General features: G+C 44.3%; 1 protein-coding gene across 3 annotated transcripts in view; it reads left to right on the top strand.

The window, feature by feature from the left end:
• The window catches only part of LOC308485760 (uncharacterized protein), a 233,316-nt gene that overhangs the window by 62,887 nt on the left and 155,360 nt on the right, over positions 1 to 15,069 (top strand). Inside the window, exons 2-3 of one of the 3 annotated variants that reach the window (XR_013990699.1) lie at positions 2,890 to 3,016; positions 5,392 to 5,514. Coding sequence is in view for 1 of the 3 variants with exons in the window: in XM_081021807.1 (XP_080877933.1) it covers positions 5,392 to 5,526 (135 nt within the window). In the remaining 2 variants the exon portion in view is untranslated. Of the gene's footprint in view, positions 1 to 2,440; positions 3,017 to 5,391; positions 5,527 to 15,069 lie in introns of those variants that run through there. The other 2 variants (XR_013990700.1, XM_081021807.1) reach the window with 2 other exon arrangements.

The following is a 15,069-nucleotide window of genomic DNA, read 5'->3' as shown; positions in this document are numbered from 1 at the left end:
ATACGGGGTTTCAAGGCGAACGGGACCCGGCGGGCCTTGAGCCTGACCGGTCGTACTGCGGGGTCAAGCTGTAGCGCAATGGGGGGGCCCGTATACTGTCCCAATTTCCCATCGAAAACCCCTGGAAATTCCTTGCATATGGCGTCCACGTCCACTTGTAAGCTAGTGTGGTTCACCCCGGTGACAGCTAGCCCCAGTGGTCCAAACCATGCCAATCCCAGTAAGCTAATGTAGGGGCCCTTGACCACAAGCAAGTCCAGTTGCCGCGTCCGCCCTCGGTATTGCACCCTGAAGGTCCCCACCCCCATTGTGGGGACCTTACGTTTCTGGAAGTCCCGGAGGGTGAATGGGGCCGGCCTGAGTTTGGGACCCCCAGTGGGACACAGTTTCCTTAAGGTCCTTGCCGAGATTATGGATAGAGTTGAACCCGTGTCAAGCTCCATGCGGCATGGGGCCCCCTCTATCTGTACCTCTACATAAATTTTCTCTACGTTGGGGTGGGGCAACTGGTATACCTGGAAGTCCGTGAGCTCCGTCGAGTTGCCTTGGTGCGTTGGGCCCCGGGACCTGGGGCTCTTGGATTGGTCATCTGATGCCTGGTGTCGGGTGGGCCGAGCCCGACACACCCGGGCGATGTGTCCCGATTTTCTGCACTGCCTGCACTCTGCGTTGCGGAAACGGCAGGTCCTCCTCTCGTGACTCTCCCCGCAGCTTGCGCAGTTCCCTCCTTCTCGTCGAGGCAGCTGTGGTCTGTGCGCTGCTTGAGTGCGCTGCTGTACTCGGTGCACCTCCTCCCTGTCGGATCCTGAGTCGTCGGTGAGGTCTTCATGGTGGACCCTCGGTTGGGATGGCAGGCTCGGCCGTGCCTCTTGGGTCGACCTCTCGGCAGCTTCTGTTGCCAGGGCCTCCTCCAGAGCGACCTGGAACGTTAGGTCCTTCTTAGCGTAGAGGCGCCGTTGCAGCTTCTCATCCTTCAGGCCACCGACGAGGCGGTCACGAAGCATGTTCTCCAGCTCTGAGAAGTTGCAGAACCGGGCGGCTTGGCGGAGAGAGGTCACAAACCCAGTTATGGTTTCCCCAGGGGCTTGCCGCTTTGCGTAGAAGGCATTTCGACGAGCCACCACTGAGGGCTGCGGCGAAAAGTGCCCCTTCAGCTGTTCCATTATTGTTTTGTATGGAACAGTAGCGACGTCTTCAGGCGCAAGGAGAGCCCGGGCGATTTCAAACGTCTCCTCTCCGCAGACGCTGAAGAATATCGCCCTCTTCTTGGCGTCTTCTTCGTCGGTGACCCCTTTGGCTTCTAGGAGGAAGGTGAAACGGGAGGCGTACGCTTCCCAGTCTCCAGATGCTGGGTTGAATGGCGAGAAGCTGCTGTTGGCTGCCATTCTGAGTTCCTTGTGCCCCGGAGCTGAAGCCTGGATACACGGTGCGAGGCAGCGGTGCGGCAGTTGGCGGTGCTGCGGTGCTGTGTGTGGCAGTCAGCTCAGCGGGATCCCATCCTCGTCGCCAGTGAAATAAACTCAGAGTCGCAAAGTGATTTCATGCTCTTTATTCAGCTCATAGTGGTGAGGAGGAAATGAATAAATGTCCCCTCACAGTATCTGCTTTATATACATTATTTACACAATGGGCTGCACATGATTGGCTAATTCTGGAATTCTACTGTAAGCCAATCAGGTTGTGGATTCACTTCTATCTGGAGCAGGATTGGGTGGTTCCTGCCAACCAATCATACTGCTGCATTGTTCTAGGACCAATCAGACTGCTGCATTCTGAATCCTATTGTTCTAGGACCAATCAGACTGCTGCCTTTTGGATCCTATTGTTCTAGGACCAATCAGACTGCTACAGTTTGGATCCTATTCAACTCAGTACATAACAGTATAAAATATGGGTGGCTAATAAAAAGCAGTACCACTCCCACATCACCCTGTACAACTGGCCAAAGAGGATACCCTGGAGGGATGGGCTTTCTCACATGGGCTTTTTGGGTGAGTGCTGCTGTGCCACACCTGCCCCAGCACAGCTTTTCCAAGGAGGCCAGTCAGCTGCAGGAGAGACCAGGGTGCCTGCAGCCTTCATTGCACCACAAAGGTGTAGAACCCCTTGCCTCGAAGGCCCCCATTTCCCCTTCTCCTCACCCAGCAGCAGCTTCAGCACCTCAATCACCTGCCTCAGTACTGTCTCGCTCCTGGCCATGGCAGCAGCTTTGCGCTATGCTTCAGGCCCTCATCTTAGTAAGGCCAGGTAATGTTGCCTGTTGTTTTAGCTCCTAACAAATATAAACATCTGCAGTGTGGAACCTGGGAAGAGAGTACTATGTGACCATGGATGGCAGCCATTTCTAGCCTAGCATGATTGCCTAGGGTTCCATCCTTTGTCATGGTGACTGATTATTCTATCGTATCCCACAACCCCCCCCCAAAAAAAAACACAGTAGCAATGTACCACTAAGAAGGCAGGAACACTTTTAGTATTACTGACCAGTGAAACAGTAGTTTCAGCAGTGGCATTGCTGAAGACCTAACTCCTGACCACTAAAACTAATCTTCTCAATAGAAAAGGGGGAAATAGGCAAGCTTACCAATCTGTCTCTGCTTACACATGACAAATGGCCGTGTATGTTCACGTATTTCCCATCTCTCAGACGAGGGAGAACACCAGCATGTCTTGATTTATTTCACTAAGCAAGGGAACATAGGAATTGTCATCTCAGGTAATAGATAGGCTTGATACTCTGTTCTTGGCTTTTTTGTTTTGATGTTCAAGGGAGATATATATAATGCTAGGTGGTACAATTATGAAGTAACCTTTACATAACTGCATTTCTTTTCTCTCCCATCTGCCGTCTATTCTTTTACTATGTTTTTTGCTTTTGCTTTTGGATAGGATAACTAAAAGTGAACAAAAAGAAAGATGATATAGGCATTCTTTTAGATTGTTTCCCAAGAAAAGCATCCATAAGTGCCTCCAAACTGTCAGTATTTTGCGGGAGGGAGTCACACCAGAACTTCACGTTTGCGCAGCTAAGATGCATTAAAGGGCTCTGCCACCCTTGCAAATCAAATCCACTTAAAAACTTGGACTTTCGCAGTTTGGAAAGTGATGGGCAAATGTATTGAACAGTGTGGGCTGAAAGAATGATGCACAGGAAGATATGGGCTGTGTACACGCGATACAGCACAGTTCCCCCCAAAAGAACTGTTCTGGAAATTGCAGGTTTGTGAAGTGTAAACTACAGTCTCGGGATTCTTTTCAAGATGTATGTGTGCACGCGCTTGCTTTAAATGCATGGTTTGTATGCAGCCATGGTAAACACCTTGCAAGCAAATCAGAACGAATGTTCAATAAAGACCAAACTCTGGGAATGTTGTGGGTAACAGGAGAGGATATATTGATTAATATTATCCTTCCTTACTCATGCTAGCAAGTTTCTTCATACAGCAGAGTGCATTCCCCTATTACACAGCAGGAAGCTGGTTGCAGACTCATTAGAATCTCTTAAGATAATAAGCAATTCAATCTGAGTTGCCCAGATTAGGATATGTTCCTGGTAATATCCCTTGAATCCCTCCTAAAAGAATAAAGACACAACAGTCTTATTCGTAAGTAACAAAAAGAAGTTTACAGTGGTACCTCGGGTTACATACGCTTCAGGTTACATACGCTTCAGGTTACAGACTCCGCTAACTCAGAAATAGTACCTTGGGTTAAAAACTTTGCTTCAGGATGAGAACAGGCGGAGGAGGTGCGGCAGCAGCGGGAGGTCCCATTAGCTAAAGTGGTACCTCAGGTTAAGAACAGTCCTCCAGAACGAATTAAGTTCTTAACCCCAGGTACCACTGTACTCATGATCAGGCAGAGCACAGTGTGATCCCTGAAGACAGGCTTTAGGATTAAAGTTACAAATAAGTACAAATAGTTTTACCCCATATGGGAGGTAACCCAGTCTAAGTGAAGCAGGAAGCAGGCAGGATGAAAAAGAAGAGAGGTGGCTATGTGACTTGGCCTTTACCGGGTCTGGAAAGGTCATGCCCACCTACTGGTCACATGCAAAGAAAGGATGCTCCAGCCAGGTGTAACAGGAAGTTCGACTGGCTGGACCAACATTCCCTGCATGTCCACTCTAGCAAAACAGATAATGTTGTATTTGACTGCTCCAGTGGATTACATCCCACACAAACACAGTCTAACCACGATGTACACTTTTGTGCAAGCAAATTAAAATGACCCCAGGTGGCGCAATGGGTTAGTGTGTCTGGCTGTTAACCAAAAGGCTCAAGCCCACCCAGGGATAGCTGTGGGCATTGCGGGGAGTTGGACTAGATGACCCTTTGGGTCCCTTCTAAATTTCAACTCTGTTTTTCTGAGAGTCTGTGAATGCTGTATAAGCAGATTGTATTGAGGAGCCCTGTGTGTGAGTGTCAGAGAGAAGGAGGCCTTCTGAAAGTTTAATAAAATTTTGGCTGGAGCTTTTTGCCTTACAGAAAGCCTGCATCTGGTGAAATTTCTTCTTCCACCCATCTATTAAACATGCTGGAACCCTGATCTCCTTTGCAAGTTTAAGGCCCACTTTTAGTCTGCCACACTCACCACTCTTTTGATAAGTACTGGGAGGGTGCAGGCTGAACAGGCCATCAGTGAGAGTGGAATACAAGCTTGTTGTGTTTATACAGCCAACATGTGCACCTTTATACTGAGAGCTGATTCATGCAAGATAGCCATCTGCTGTTTTTACACAGGAAATAAAAGATGGTGCTGTTAGCATTTAGGTAAGTACAAGGCACCTGGCACAGAACCAGGGAGGCATTTCTTCAGTCCAGAAATGTAGTAAGCACCTTTGTTCCTCCTCAGCTGCCTGCAGAGAGAGATACAGCTAAGGAGGTATAAAACAACCATACCACTCTGATGAGGTATGCATGAATTAGGCCTTAGTTAAATCAATCGCTGATCAGCTGCATAATGGCTTTTCCTGTGCTCTCATCTCTTTGCCACTTTTTTTCTGATAAAATGTCAAGGGGTTTAGCAGAAGCTAATGTGCAAAGACCTAGATCTGCTTGTGAGATCTGCCGTGTGTGAGTGTGTGCAGAATCCTTCCCAAAATACAAGCAATACTTGGTATTAGGAATTTCAGCTCATGGTCTCTGTTTCTGCATAGCGTATAATCAGCTCAAGAGCGGAACATCTTTAGTACATTTTTATCTACAACCCTCAATACTGAGGGGATGGAAAGAGAATCTTCTGGTGAATTCTGACTCAGATGCACATGGGTGCCAAAGACTGTCTTGTGCTTGAATTTCTCAGAAGCCATTTTGGTCTTGGAACAGTTTGTTAGAACAGCGCACATGTCAGTATATTCTGTCTCTGAATTATCACATGCTTGGTTTTCAGGTTCATTCCATGTCCTTACAGAACTTTGGAGTGGCACAGAGGAAGGATTTGCAAAATCTCTGAAGCAGCATTCCCTTAAATCACTGTGGGAGCCAGCTGAGGCTCTTGACAGGCTCAAAATAAGTAAGTTGACATGTAAGTTGCTTTTAAAAAATCTCTCAGGGATTCTTTTTCTTTTTTTCTTTTTGATTCAGCTGGATCTCCTCCAGTATGTCTGCTCTGACTATGGCAATCGAGAGCCACAGTTGGAAAGCATTCCTCAAACTGCTGCAAGCTGCAGACTGCCATTTGGTGGCTTTTTCTTCCTGCCAAAAAGAGTCAAGTTCTACTGAAGCTTTGACAGCTGTGCCTTGTCATGAAGAAAATCCTCCTAAGAACAGAACAAATGATTTATCTTGATAGTCCTGTGTAATGACCAGTTTTATTTGCAGAATGCTTTCAGCGAGTTGTGTATCACCCCCCCATATTTCCCCTAGCAACAGACTTGAGAGAGAAAGAGAGGGAAATAAATTATATCTTTTTTAAAAAATAAACAAGCAAAAAACAAACAAACCCAAAAGCAAACCACCCACAGTTCATCAGGGTTTGGTTTTTCATATCTTGTGAAGCCAAAATGTCTGGCTAAAGATGATTGGCATGGAGGAGGAAATTGGAATTTGTATTGAGTGAACACAGAACTAAGGCAAGTAAATCACATAAAAGTGCCAAATTATATTAGCAAGGAAGTGTGCCACTGAAGTTCCTCAGAACCAGACTGCCTAATACCGAGCCAGACGATTGGTCCATCTAGCTTAGTATTGCCTCAACTGATTGGCCATGGCTCTCTAGGGTTTCAGGGCATTTTCACCCTACCTGAAGGTGCCAGAGATTGAATGTGGGGCCTTTTGTAAGCAAAGCAGATGCTCTGCCACTGAGCTTTGTCCCTTTCTCCTATTAAGGGAAAGAGGAATTTATTATTTCTTAATCTTTGAATCTTCTGAATTACTAAGTTGTTTAAACATTACAACATTACAATATTCAAAAGAAAAATGTTACAAAAATAATACTGGGTTTCCTTTTTTTTATGGTGGCATTAACAGTTGTGGCCTTGTTCTGTTTAGCTCTCCGCTCCTCCCCCTGGCAATGCACTAATGATAGATCTGGGCGTCACTGACACAGATAATGAAGAGATTGTTCTGGGTTTATCCCTTTTGACTTGATAGCTTCACACGCATATGGGAAAAATTCATTTGCTGTTTCAATTACTTCTGTAATTAAGTTGATCAAACACAATCCATATAAATTACCTAAATTGAATTTGATTGACTTCTCAGTCCCATGAAGTGAATAGGGTCATGTAAACCATACTGAATAGCTACACTAAACATACCGTATTTTTCGCTCTATTGGACGCAGTTTTTCCTCTCCAAAAATTGAGAGGAAATGTGTGTGCGTCCTATAGAGCGAATGCAGGCTTGTGCCATAGCCGCGCGCAACCCCTCCGGCAGGGAGAGGCTGCACGGGGCTATGGCTTCTTTAGCCCCACGCAACCCCTCCGCAAGGAGAGGCTGCACGGGGCTATGGCTTCTTTAGCCCCACGCAACCCCTCCGCAAGGAGAGGCTGCACGGGGCTATGGCTTCTTTAGCCCCACGCAGCCTCTCCCGGCAAGGAGAGGCTGCATGGGGCTAAAGGGGAAGGCAAAACAGCGAGCGGGATCCATCCCGCTTGCTGCCTTGCCTTCTTCCATAGCTGCGCGCAACCCCTCCGCAAGGAGAGGCTGCACGGGGCTATGGCTTCTTTAGCCCCACGCAGCCTCTCCCTGCAAGGAGAGGCTGCACGGGGCTAAAGGGGAAGGCAAAACAGCGAGCGGGATCCATCCCGCTCGCTGCCTTGCCTTCTTCCATAGCTGCGCGCAACCCCTCCGCAAGGAGAGGCTGCACGGGGCTATGGCTTCTTTAGCCCCACGCAGCCTCTCCCTGCAAGGAGAGGCTGCACGGGGCTAAAGGGGAAGGCAAAACAGCGAGCGGGATCCATCCCGCTTGCTGCCTTGCCTTCTTCCATAGCTGCGCACAACCCCTCTGGCAGGGAGAGGTTGTGTGCAGCCTGTACGCTGCTCTTTGGGGCTGGGGGGAAAAATATTTTTTTCCTTGATTTCCCCCCCTAAAAACTGGGTGCGCCCTATGGTCCGGTGCGCCCTATGGTGCGAAAAATACGGTACTTCATTTTCAAAACTTTGAATTTGCTAGAAAAACAGAAATGCATTTAATACACTTTCTTAGAGGAGCACTCTCTATACTTAAGTCTCAGAAGATTTATTTTTATTTCTGTTTAGAAAACTCCGCTTATAAAACTCTATACTCCTATTTCTGTTTAGAAACCTTTCTGTTTATAGAAACCACAACTTTTACGTATTCCGTTTCTCTTTTTAAGGGAAAAAACAAGAAAGAGCCTAGTAGTACCTTGAAGACTAACCTATTTATTATGGCATAAGATTTCATGGACTGGAGTCCACAAAAGCTTATGCCATAATCAATGGGCTAGTCTTTAAGGTGCTGCAAGTCTCCCCATGTTTTTTTGCAGCAACTAACCTAATGCAGGAATGCAACCAAAATGGGCACACAAATACATATATTATAAAGATACAAGGCTTGCTTACATGTTACAATGAACACAGGCATATTGTACACAGGTAGATTTATACATCGCAAGTATTGTGCATGCAGGTGCACAAACTATATAGTCATTAAATGTTACATGTGAATGTGTGTGGCACTAGTATTTGCCCACACAGATTGTACACGTTGTAGCATGTAGCATGTCATTAGGGATGCAGACTTCACTGCAGCTCTTTGACTAGATTCGCACCGTGGTTTATTTCCTTTCCTTCACATTTCCCTAACTATTAATTTCTGCATTATATTTGAGCTTTCACACAATGTAAAAGGCACTTTTAGAAATCCAGTGGAATATAGTAGAAGTTTACCACTCACTTCTGTATTCATTTGTTCCAGAAAAAAATCCATTTACAACCCTATTAACCCAGAAAATTGTGGGGGTGAAGTGATGAAATTTGGGGACAGTATACCAGCATAAAGTTGCTTCCTGCAATTTTTGTGGCTGAACAGAACCATGCATGTGCAGAAAGGGTCAGGGAAAGCAATATTGTCCAATGGCATTCGTTGTTATGTCACATCACATCCACTAGTGTGAATGAAATTTAGTATGACATGCTGGTATAGTGATTCAAAAGCCACAGTTCCACAATGCAACAGGTACTGCAATGTGAAACAAACATTAGAAAACAAGGCAGAAGCACTAATGTTATAACCAGGAAAATGAATGCAATATTACCATATCTGAATATTGTCAAACATTTGACAGTGTTTGCCACCATGGAATGTGTGAAACAACATTTAACTCAAGGTTAGGGAAACTGCAGCTTTCCAGATAGTATGGCCAATGGCCAGAAAACGTTGGAGTTGTGGTCTGTAGGGCCACAGGTACCCCATCATCACTTAAGTATTTTTTTAGATGTATTTCCGTTCAATATGGCCTGGATCATCAGTAGTCTTGGGATATAATTGGATTTCAATGATATATCTGAAAGTTGGGAGCATCTACAGAGCTGAGCCACATAAGGGTTGACAGGTGTCTGCTTAAGGACACAGCATGGTTCATGACCACAACCAGGTCTGGGCTGCAGCGTCAAATCTTTATTGAAGGGCAGTGCATCACAATAATAGACTTTGCAGGCCCATTATATCCTTGTTCTCTTTTAAATTCTCGACAGCTTGGCTCTTTTCAGATTTGAAAAGAGGTACCTTTGAAGTGAACCAGCTTTCAGATTCTGAATGTTCAGAATCATTGTATGTCTAACTCCAATGTAAAAGGTTTGGGGAAGTTCTTAGCAAGCACAGTTTCAGTAACCGTAATTAGAACTAAAAGGCGTGCATAGCACTGAATCATCAGATAATGCTTAAGCTGTGGTGTCACATCACTGTATAATTGACAACTTGCTGTGCAGGGGAAAAAAAAGTAATAATAGCGCTTAGCTGTTATGCAGTTTTCCTGGAAATAGCAGAAGTCATGATTCATGCGGAGAATAGAGGCAACTTCATGGAGTTTACTAAACGTTTGCCTCAACAACCCAGTTCCATTACTCTGAAAGCAAAAGGCAGCTGGCAATGAGTGTTGCTTCTGTAAGGAACAGATTTTGCAGTTTTACATTTGTGTATCTTTCTAGCGTTGTTTTTGTGACTGGGATCTGTTGGCATTTAGTGCCATTTGGCAAACAGGAGGAACAAGTCCCAAGAGGAATGATGGTTAAACGTCTACAAGTGAGGCCTGCAACAAAATGTTACAGTATATCCACATCAGCTCCTGATAAGGGAGCTCCTTTCAGCGTTCCAGCCAAGCAGCAGTGCTTTTCTCTAGGATATGTAAGCTGATAAAAGCACAAGCTGGACATTTACAGCTTTTCTTAAACACCCTTGCACTTACGCAGACCATTTGGCATCCTGATACCATGTTCTTGTTTCTTAGAGACTTGTTTTGGCTTCATTTCTGTCAGCATTTGCCATCTTAAGTTCTCTGTTAGAGAGAGTGATGTATCAGGTTGAGTATGTGCTGAACACTTCACAATGTTTTTGCCAGGCAGTGCCCAAAAAAGAATGTAATAAAAGTGGTTGTTCCCGTTTTACAGAGAAGTTACTAAAATGGATTAAGACATCCATTATCCTCTTGTAGACATTATATGGATACTTGGCTGATATGGATGTTGGCCAATACTGTGGAAACCCTTGTTGCCGATGCCATGACTTTGAGCATCTTCAGTAAAGAATAAATTGTATTAGTAACACATTGATTTACTTGAATCAGACCATATTCAGTAAAGTTTATTTTTAAATAGAATTGGTTACTGGTGGCCTTGCAGATGCTAGACTCCAACTTCCGTGATCCCTGACAAATGGCCTAACTGACTGGGGCTGATAGGAGTCGTACAGCATCTGGAGCGCCACACACACACACACACACACACACACACATATATATATATAAAGTTTTATATATCTAACAAATGTTTGATAATAATATTTCTCATACAAGAGACATTATTGTCTGGAAGACTATGAAACAGGAGGAAAAAATGCTTATCTTTACAACTAAACCACTAGGTGGCAGATAAACCATTGTATAGCGTTTGCATCTTAAAGCAGAGTTTAATCTTGCCTTTATAAATGATACTAGGGAGAAACATGAGTTTAATTTTTGTTCAATTTTCAAAACATCTCTGTGGCTGCTCTTTGAAACTGTGCTTGGGAACTTTTTGAGAGACAATCAAACTGTGAAGGAGAATATCTTGGCAAATAAGCCTGGGGAACTGCCAGTGGCAGAGCTTCATGCTCCGGCACAAGGGGGCGGAGAGCAGGTGGGGGCGGGGCTGACGCACGTCCCGGGGGCTTGGTGCACCACCTGCAGGGGTGTGGTGTGCATCCTGGGGGCGTGGCATGCTGCCTGTAGGGGCACGGTGTGCGTCCTGGGGGCATGGCGTGCCTCCCGTAGGGGCGTGGTGCCCAGCAAGGGGGGGGGGCAGCCGCGATAGCACCCGCCAGGAATGCACTGCCGGGGGTGGTGCGCTCCCCCCGCATGCCTTTTCCTCCGCCAGTGGGACCTACATGGCTGAGAATCCCCAAGTAAGAACTGCCAAGTTTCCAGTATGCCACTGTAGCAACACCTTCAGGACTTATTAGGCTATAATGTTAACCCCCACCCCCAGGGTGTGAAAAAGCTTCTGGATGCTTTCCAGAGGTATGACTGTATGCCACTTTTCTGAAACATTGTGCCCAAAGTATGTGTGTGTGTCTGTGTGTGCGTGTGTGTGTTGGAGAACTGGATCTGGCCAGTGGGCAGCTGATAGCAAGGGATAGCAGTGCACAGAAGCTTCAGTGATCACCAGCTGATCATTGTGGCTTCTGAGGCTCTGTGCACTGAAGACCCACCCGCTGATCATTGTGGTTTCCATGCTGTGCAAAAAGGGCCAAGTGATCAGTTCCCTGCCACTGATAATAGGAAATAACTGAATCCATGTCAGTTTTCACACCAGCATACTTCTAAGACAATTACCTTACATGACAATGTCGAAAGCGAGTGCAAGAATCCTCCTTCAGGAAGATCCATGGCAGCACCGAAAGCCTACTCTCAAAGTGGGCCCGTTGGGTCTCTGTTACCTTCTTCAGATCACTAGCCTCTTTTCTAGGGATGATATTTTCTTGTAGCACTAATGTCAGCCACAGGAGGTAAGTGGCAAACAGCTCAAGTATCACTTTGAAACTTTATGCATATTGATATTCCCATAGGCAAGATGATATGCGCATTAATAAGAGTGCTATTATTTCTCTGTCTCTCTCCTGCTCTCTCTCTCTGAGCTGAGACATGAACAACAGCTGTCAGGGATTGATCAGATGAATTTCTCAGTTGAAAGTGAATTGAACTGAGAGTGCTTGGCAGTCTGGTGCTTATGAGGATAATATATATATTTATGCTAATCTCCTCACCCCCTTTCTCTAATGTGGCAGGAATGTATGCCTATGGGATACATTGTATAGAACAAGGGTCACCAATGTGGTGTTCTCCAGATGTTCTTTGACTCTAACTCCCATCATTCCTGACTATTGGCCATGCTGGTTGGGGCTGATGAAAGCTGGAAGCTGATAACATATGGATGGCACTATGCTGGCTACCATTGGTGTGGATACATACATTGTGGTGGTGGTGGTGATGATAATAATTTATGCTATGTTGATTTTAAGTGCATTAATTGTGAGTCAATAGATCTCCTTTTTTCTTCTGCCCAACTGTATACAACGTTGGTGGGAATCTGGGAGAAGCCTAATAAAACCGACCCATTTCCCCCGATGATGAAAAGGCTTTGCAGAACAAATTGCTTTGCCAGATTCCTCATCCTGGGATTTCGTTGCAGTTTAAATTAAATTTAATATGTCACCCTGAAATCTTACTTTCTTCAATACAAATTCCATTTGAAACCAAGCTCTTTCTCTTCTGTTCTCTGCTGACATCATTAACACTCTTCCTTTTGTTGCCAGATAAGGCAATCAATATATTCGGTAAAACAAATATTGCTATTGTTTATCTGTGCAAGTCTGTGATGCCTGAGCTAACTGGCAGACAAACATTTTCAAACCCATCACAATTAATTGTCACCTATCAGAAGGAAATTTCACTATCTTGTATTTATTAGGCCAAAAGATACAAATGGTCTCATTTATACCTATCTAAGGCTACAAACCATTATGGCTACACTCTGCCTCCATGGTCAGGCAGTAATGCTTCTGAATACTAGCTGCTGGAAATCACGGTTGCAGCACGGCAGGGAAGTGCTTTTGTGCTTTGATCTTCCTTGCCATAGGTATCTGATTGGCCACTCTGAGAACAGGATGTTGGACTAGATGGGCCATTGGCCTGATCCAACAGGTTCATCTTATGTTCAGATTATTGAATTTATAGGGTTGGATGCAAACTTAGGTATGCTCAACTAGAGGGAGTAACTTAACGCTCTGCTCTAACCATGTCTTCCATCTGGATCCAACCTATGAGATTATTCGCTCTGTCAGTAGTTCTTATCCTTTTATTGCTGCTTTGTACACATGGCTTTATTGTGGTCCATAAACCCAAAATGCAGCGAGGTATAGTAAATCATTACTATAGAAATTCCAGAAGAGTAATGGGAAAGGAAGTATGAGAAGCAGCCTTTCCCTGCACTTTCAAGTCATATCCAAGAAGATGTGTCTATATTTGTGTTCAGTGAATACATCTTCCTCTTTAGATAAGACCTGAAAGTGTGGTGAGAAAAAACTCAGGTTGCTTATGCTTCCACTCTCCCTACTTCTTTAGATTATCTAACCTGCTCTAACATCCAGATGCTAAGTTCCTTGGAAAGAAAAGAATAAGTAGTACTTTGATTCCCTAAGCCAGTTTTTCTCAAGCTCTCTGATGAGGTGGACTGCACCCCCCCCCCCAGTGTTCCAGGAACCAGTACCATATTTGGTCCCAAAAGTCAAATATGCGATGTAGTGGCGTCACTGGGGACTGGAAACCAGCGGCTTGTGGATAGGCACTGTGGACCACTACTTTGACTACCTCTCTAGGCTGACTCTGATCTGGGGATCAGGAGGTACCAGAGTCTGAATCCAGAGGAGCTGTATGCATCATCCTAATGCTGAATGACCTTCCCAGAAGAAAACAGCAATAATCAGAGTTTAGTGTCAGATGTAGATTGGCTCCAAAGAACACCATCAGGTGAGAGTTAAAAGCCCTTGAGATTTTAAATACAGAAGCAAACAAGAAATGCATCACAAAACAAGCAGTTGTTTTTCTCAGTAATGCAGAATATTCAAAATGGATCACTACTGAATAATCTTTTTCTGCTGGGTGAAGATAAGATTGATTAGTACAGCCAGTGAATTCATTCACAGGAGCGGCGGGGTGCAGGGTTGGATAGAGCTGATGAGCTTCCTAGGAAGGATATAACAGGTTTAGGTAAATTTCAGCCAGCTTTTCCAGTTTATTGCTGTTAAGTTGATGTTACAGCACAATTGCCTTTATAGCTGTTTTTCATCTGTTTTATTAGATGAGTGCAATTGTTATTGTGCAGTTGTATTTTGTGTTGTTTCTTTTATATGTTTATATACTTATTTAAAATGTTCAAATATTGTCCACAAAAAATGGATTCTAGGGCAGTTCACAATTAAAGTTAATGTACACCATCTTGAATATTCTGTAGAAAGGTGGGATATGCAGTGAAAAGTCAGGGTTTTTTTACCAAATATAATCCTCATGATGAATTAAAAATTAAGTCTGTTTTCCTTCATTTATGTGAATGTAGCTGGAGCTGACCATGGTACTAGAAACTGAAGCTACTACTGTTCAAGCATCTGAACAGTATCTGAAGAAGTGTGCTTGCACACGAAAGCTCATACCAAGAACTAACTTAGTTGGTCTTAAAGGTGCTACTGGAAGGATTTTTTTTATTTTTACTGTTCAAGCAGGTATTTCAGTCTTTTTCACAGCAAGGATCACAAGAAGTTATAAATTGTGGACAGTTGAAGTAACCCATTAAACAATTCATCTCCATTCATTTCTCCCTCTTTTTTTCATCTCAGAAACTTCAGTGGGTGCAGTGACATTTATGAAATGAATATGCAGCAGAAAAGAGTGTGGAATCCACTTAACCATTCAGTGCTAAGAAACTGGTGTGCTGGGATTTTTCAACTGAATGATGATAAGGAATGTTAAGGAGACAGGGCTGACAACGTCCTGGTAAACAGACATGTATCATATTGTGATTCATTATCTCAAGAACGCCTAATAGCTGTTTGCTACAAGCTATACAGAGTACAAAATTAAATTGTTTTGAGAGAATGAATGTGTTAATTTTTTTCTTTCCCAAATCATATTAAGGAAACAAGAAGTTATGTTTCAGGAGCCCCATGCTGACAGTTAATGGAAATGAACATGAAGATGGATGTTGTTTAATCAATAATTTCATTTTAAAAGTTGCCTGCGATATTTATGGTTGGACATCTCCTGCTCATTATTTGTGAGTGTCTTTTAAAAATGGAAAGATCATATAGCAGTGCCAGCTTTATCTGATGGTATATCAGCATGCAGAGTACTGACAT

Source organism: Podarcis pityusensis (assembly GCF_964106645.2).
Source record: "Podarcis pityusensis genome assembly, chromosome: 9".
Classification (NCBI taxonomy): domain Eukaryota; kingdom Metazoa; phylum Chordata; class Lepidosauria; order Squamata; family Lacertidae; genus Podarcis; species Podarcis pityusensis.
The sequence above is the reverse complement of the archived record's forward strand: the minus strand, read 5'-3'. Positions and strand labels throughout refer to the sequence as shown.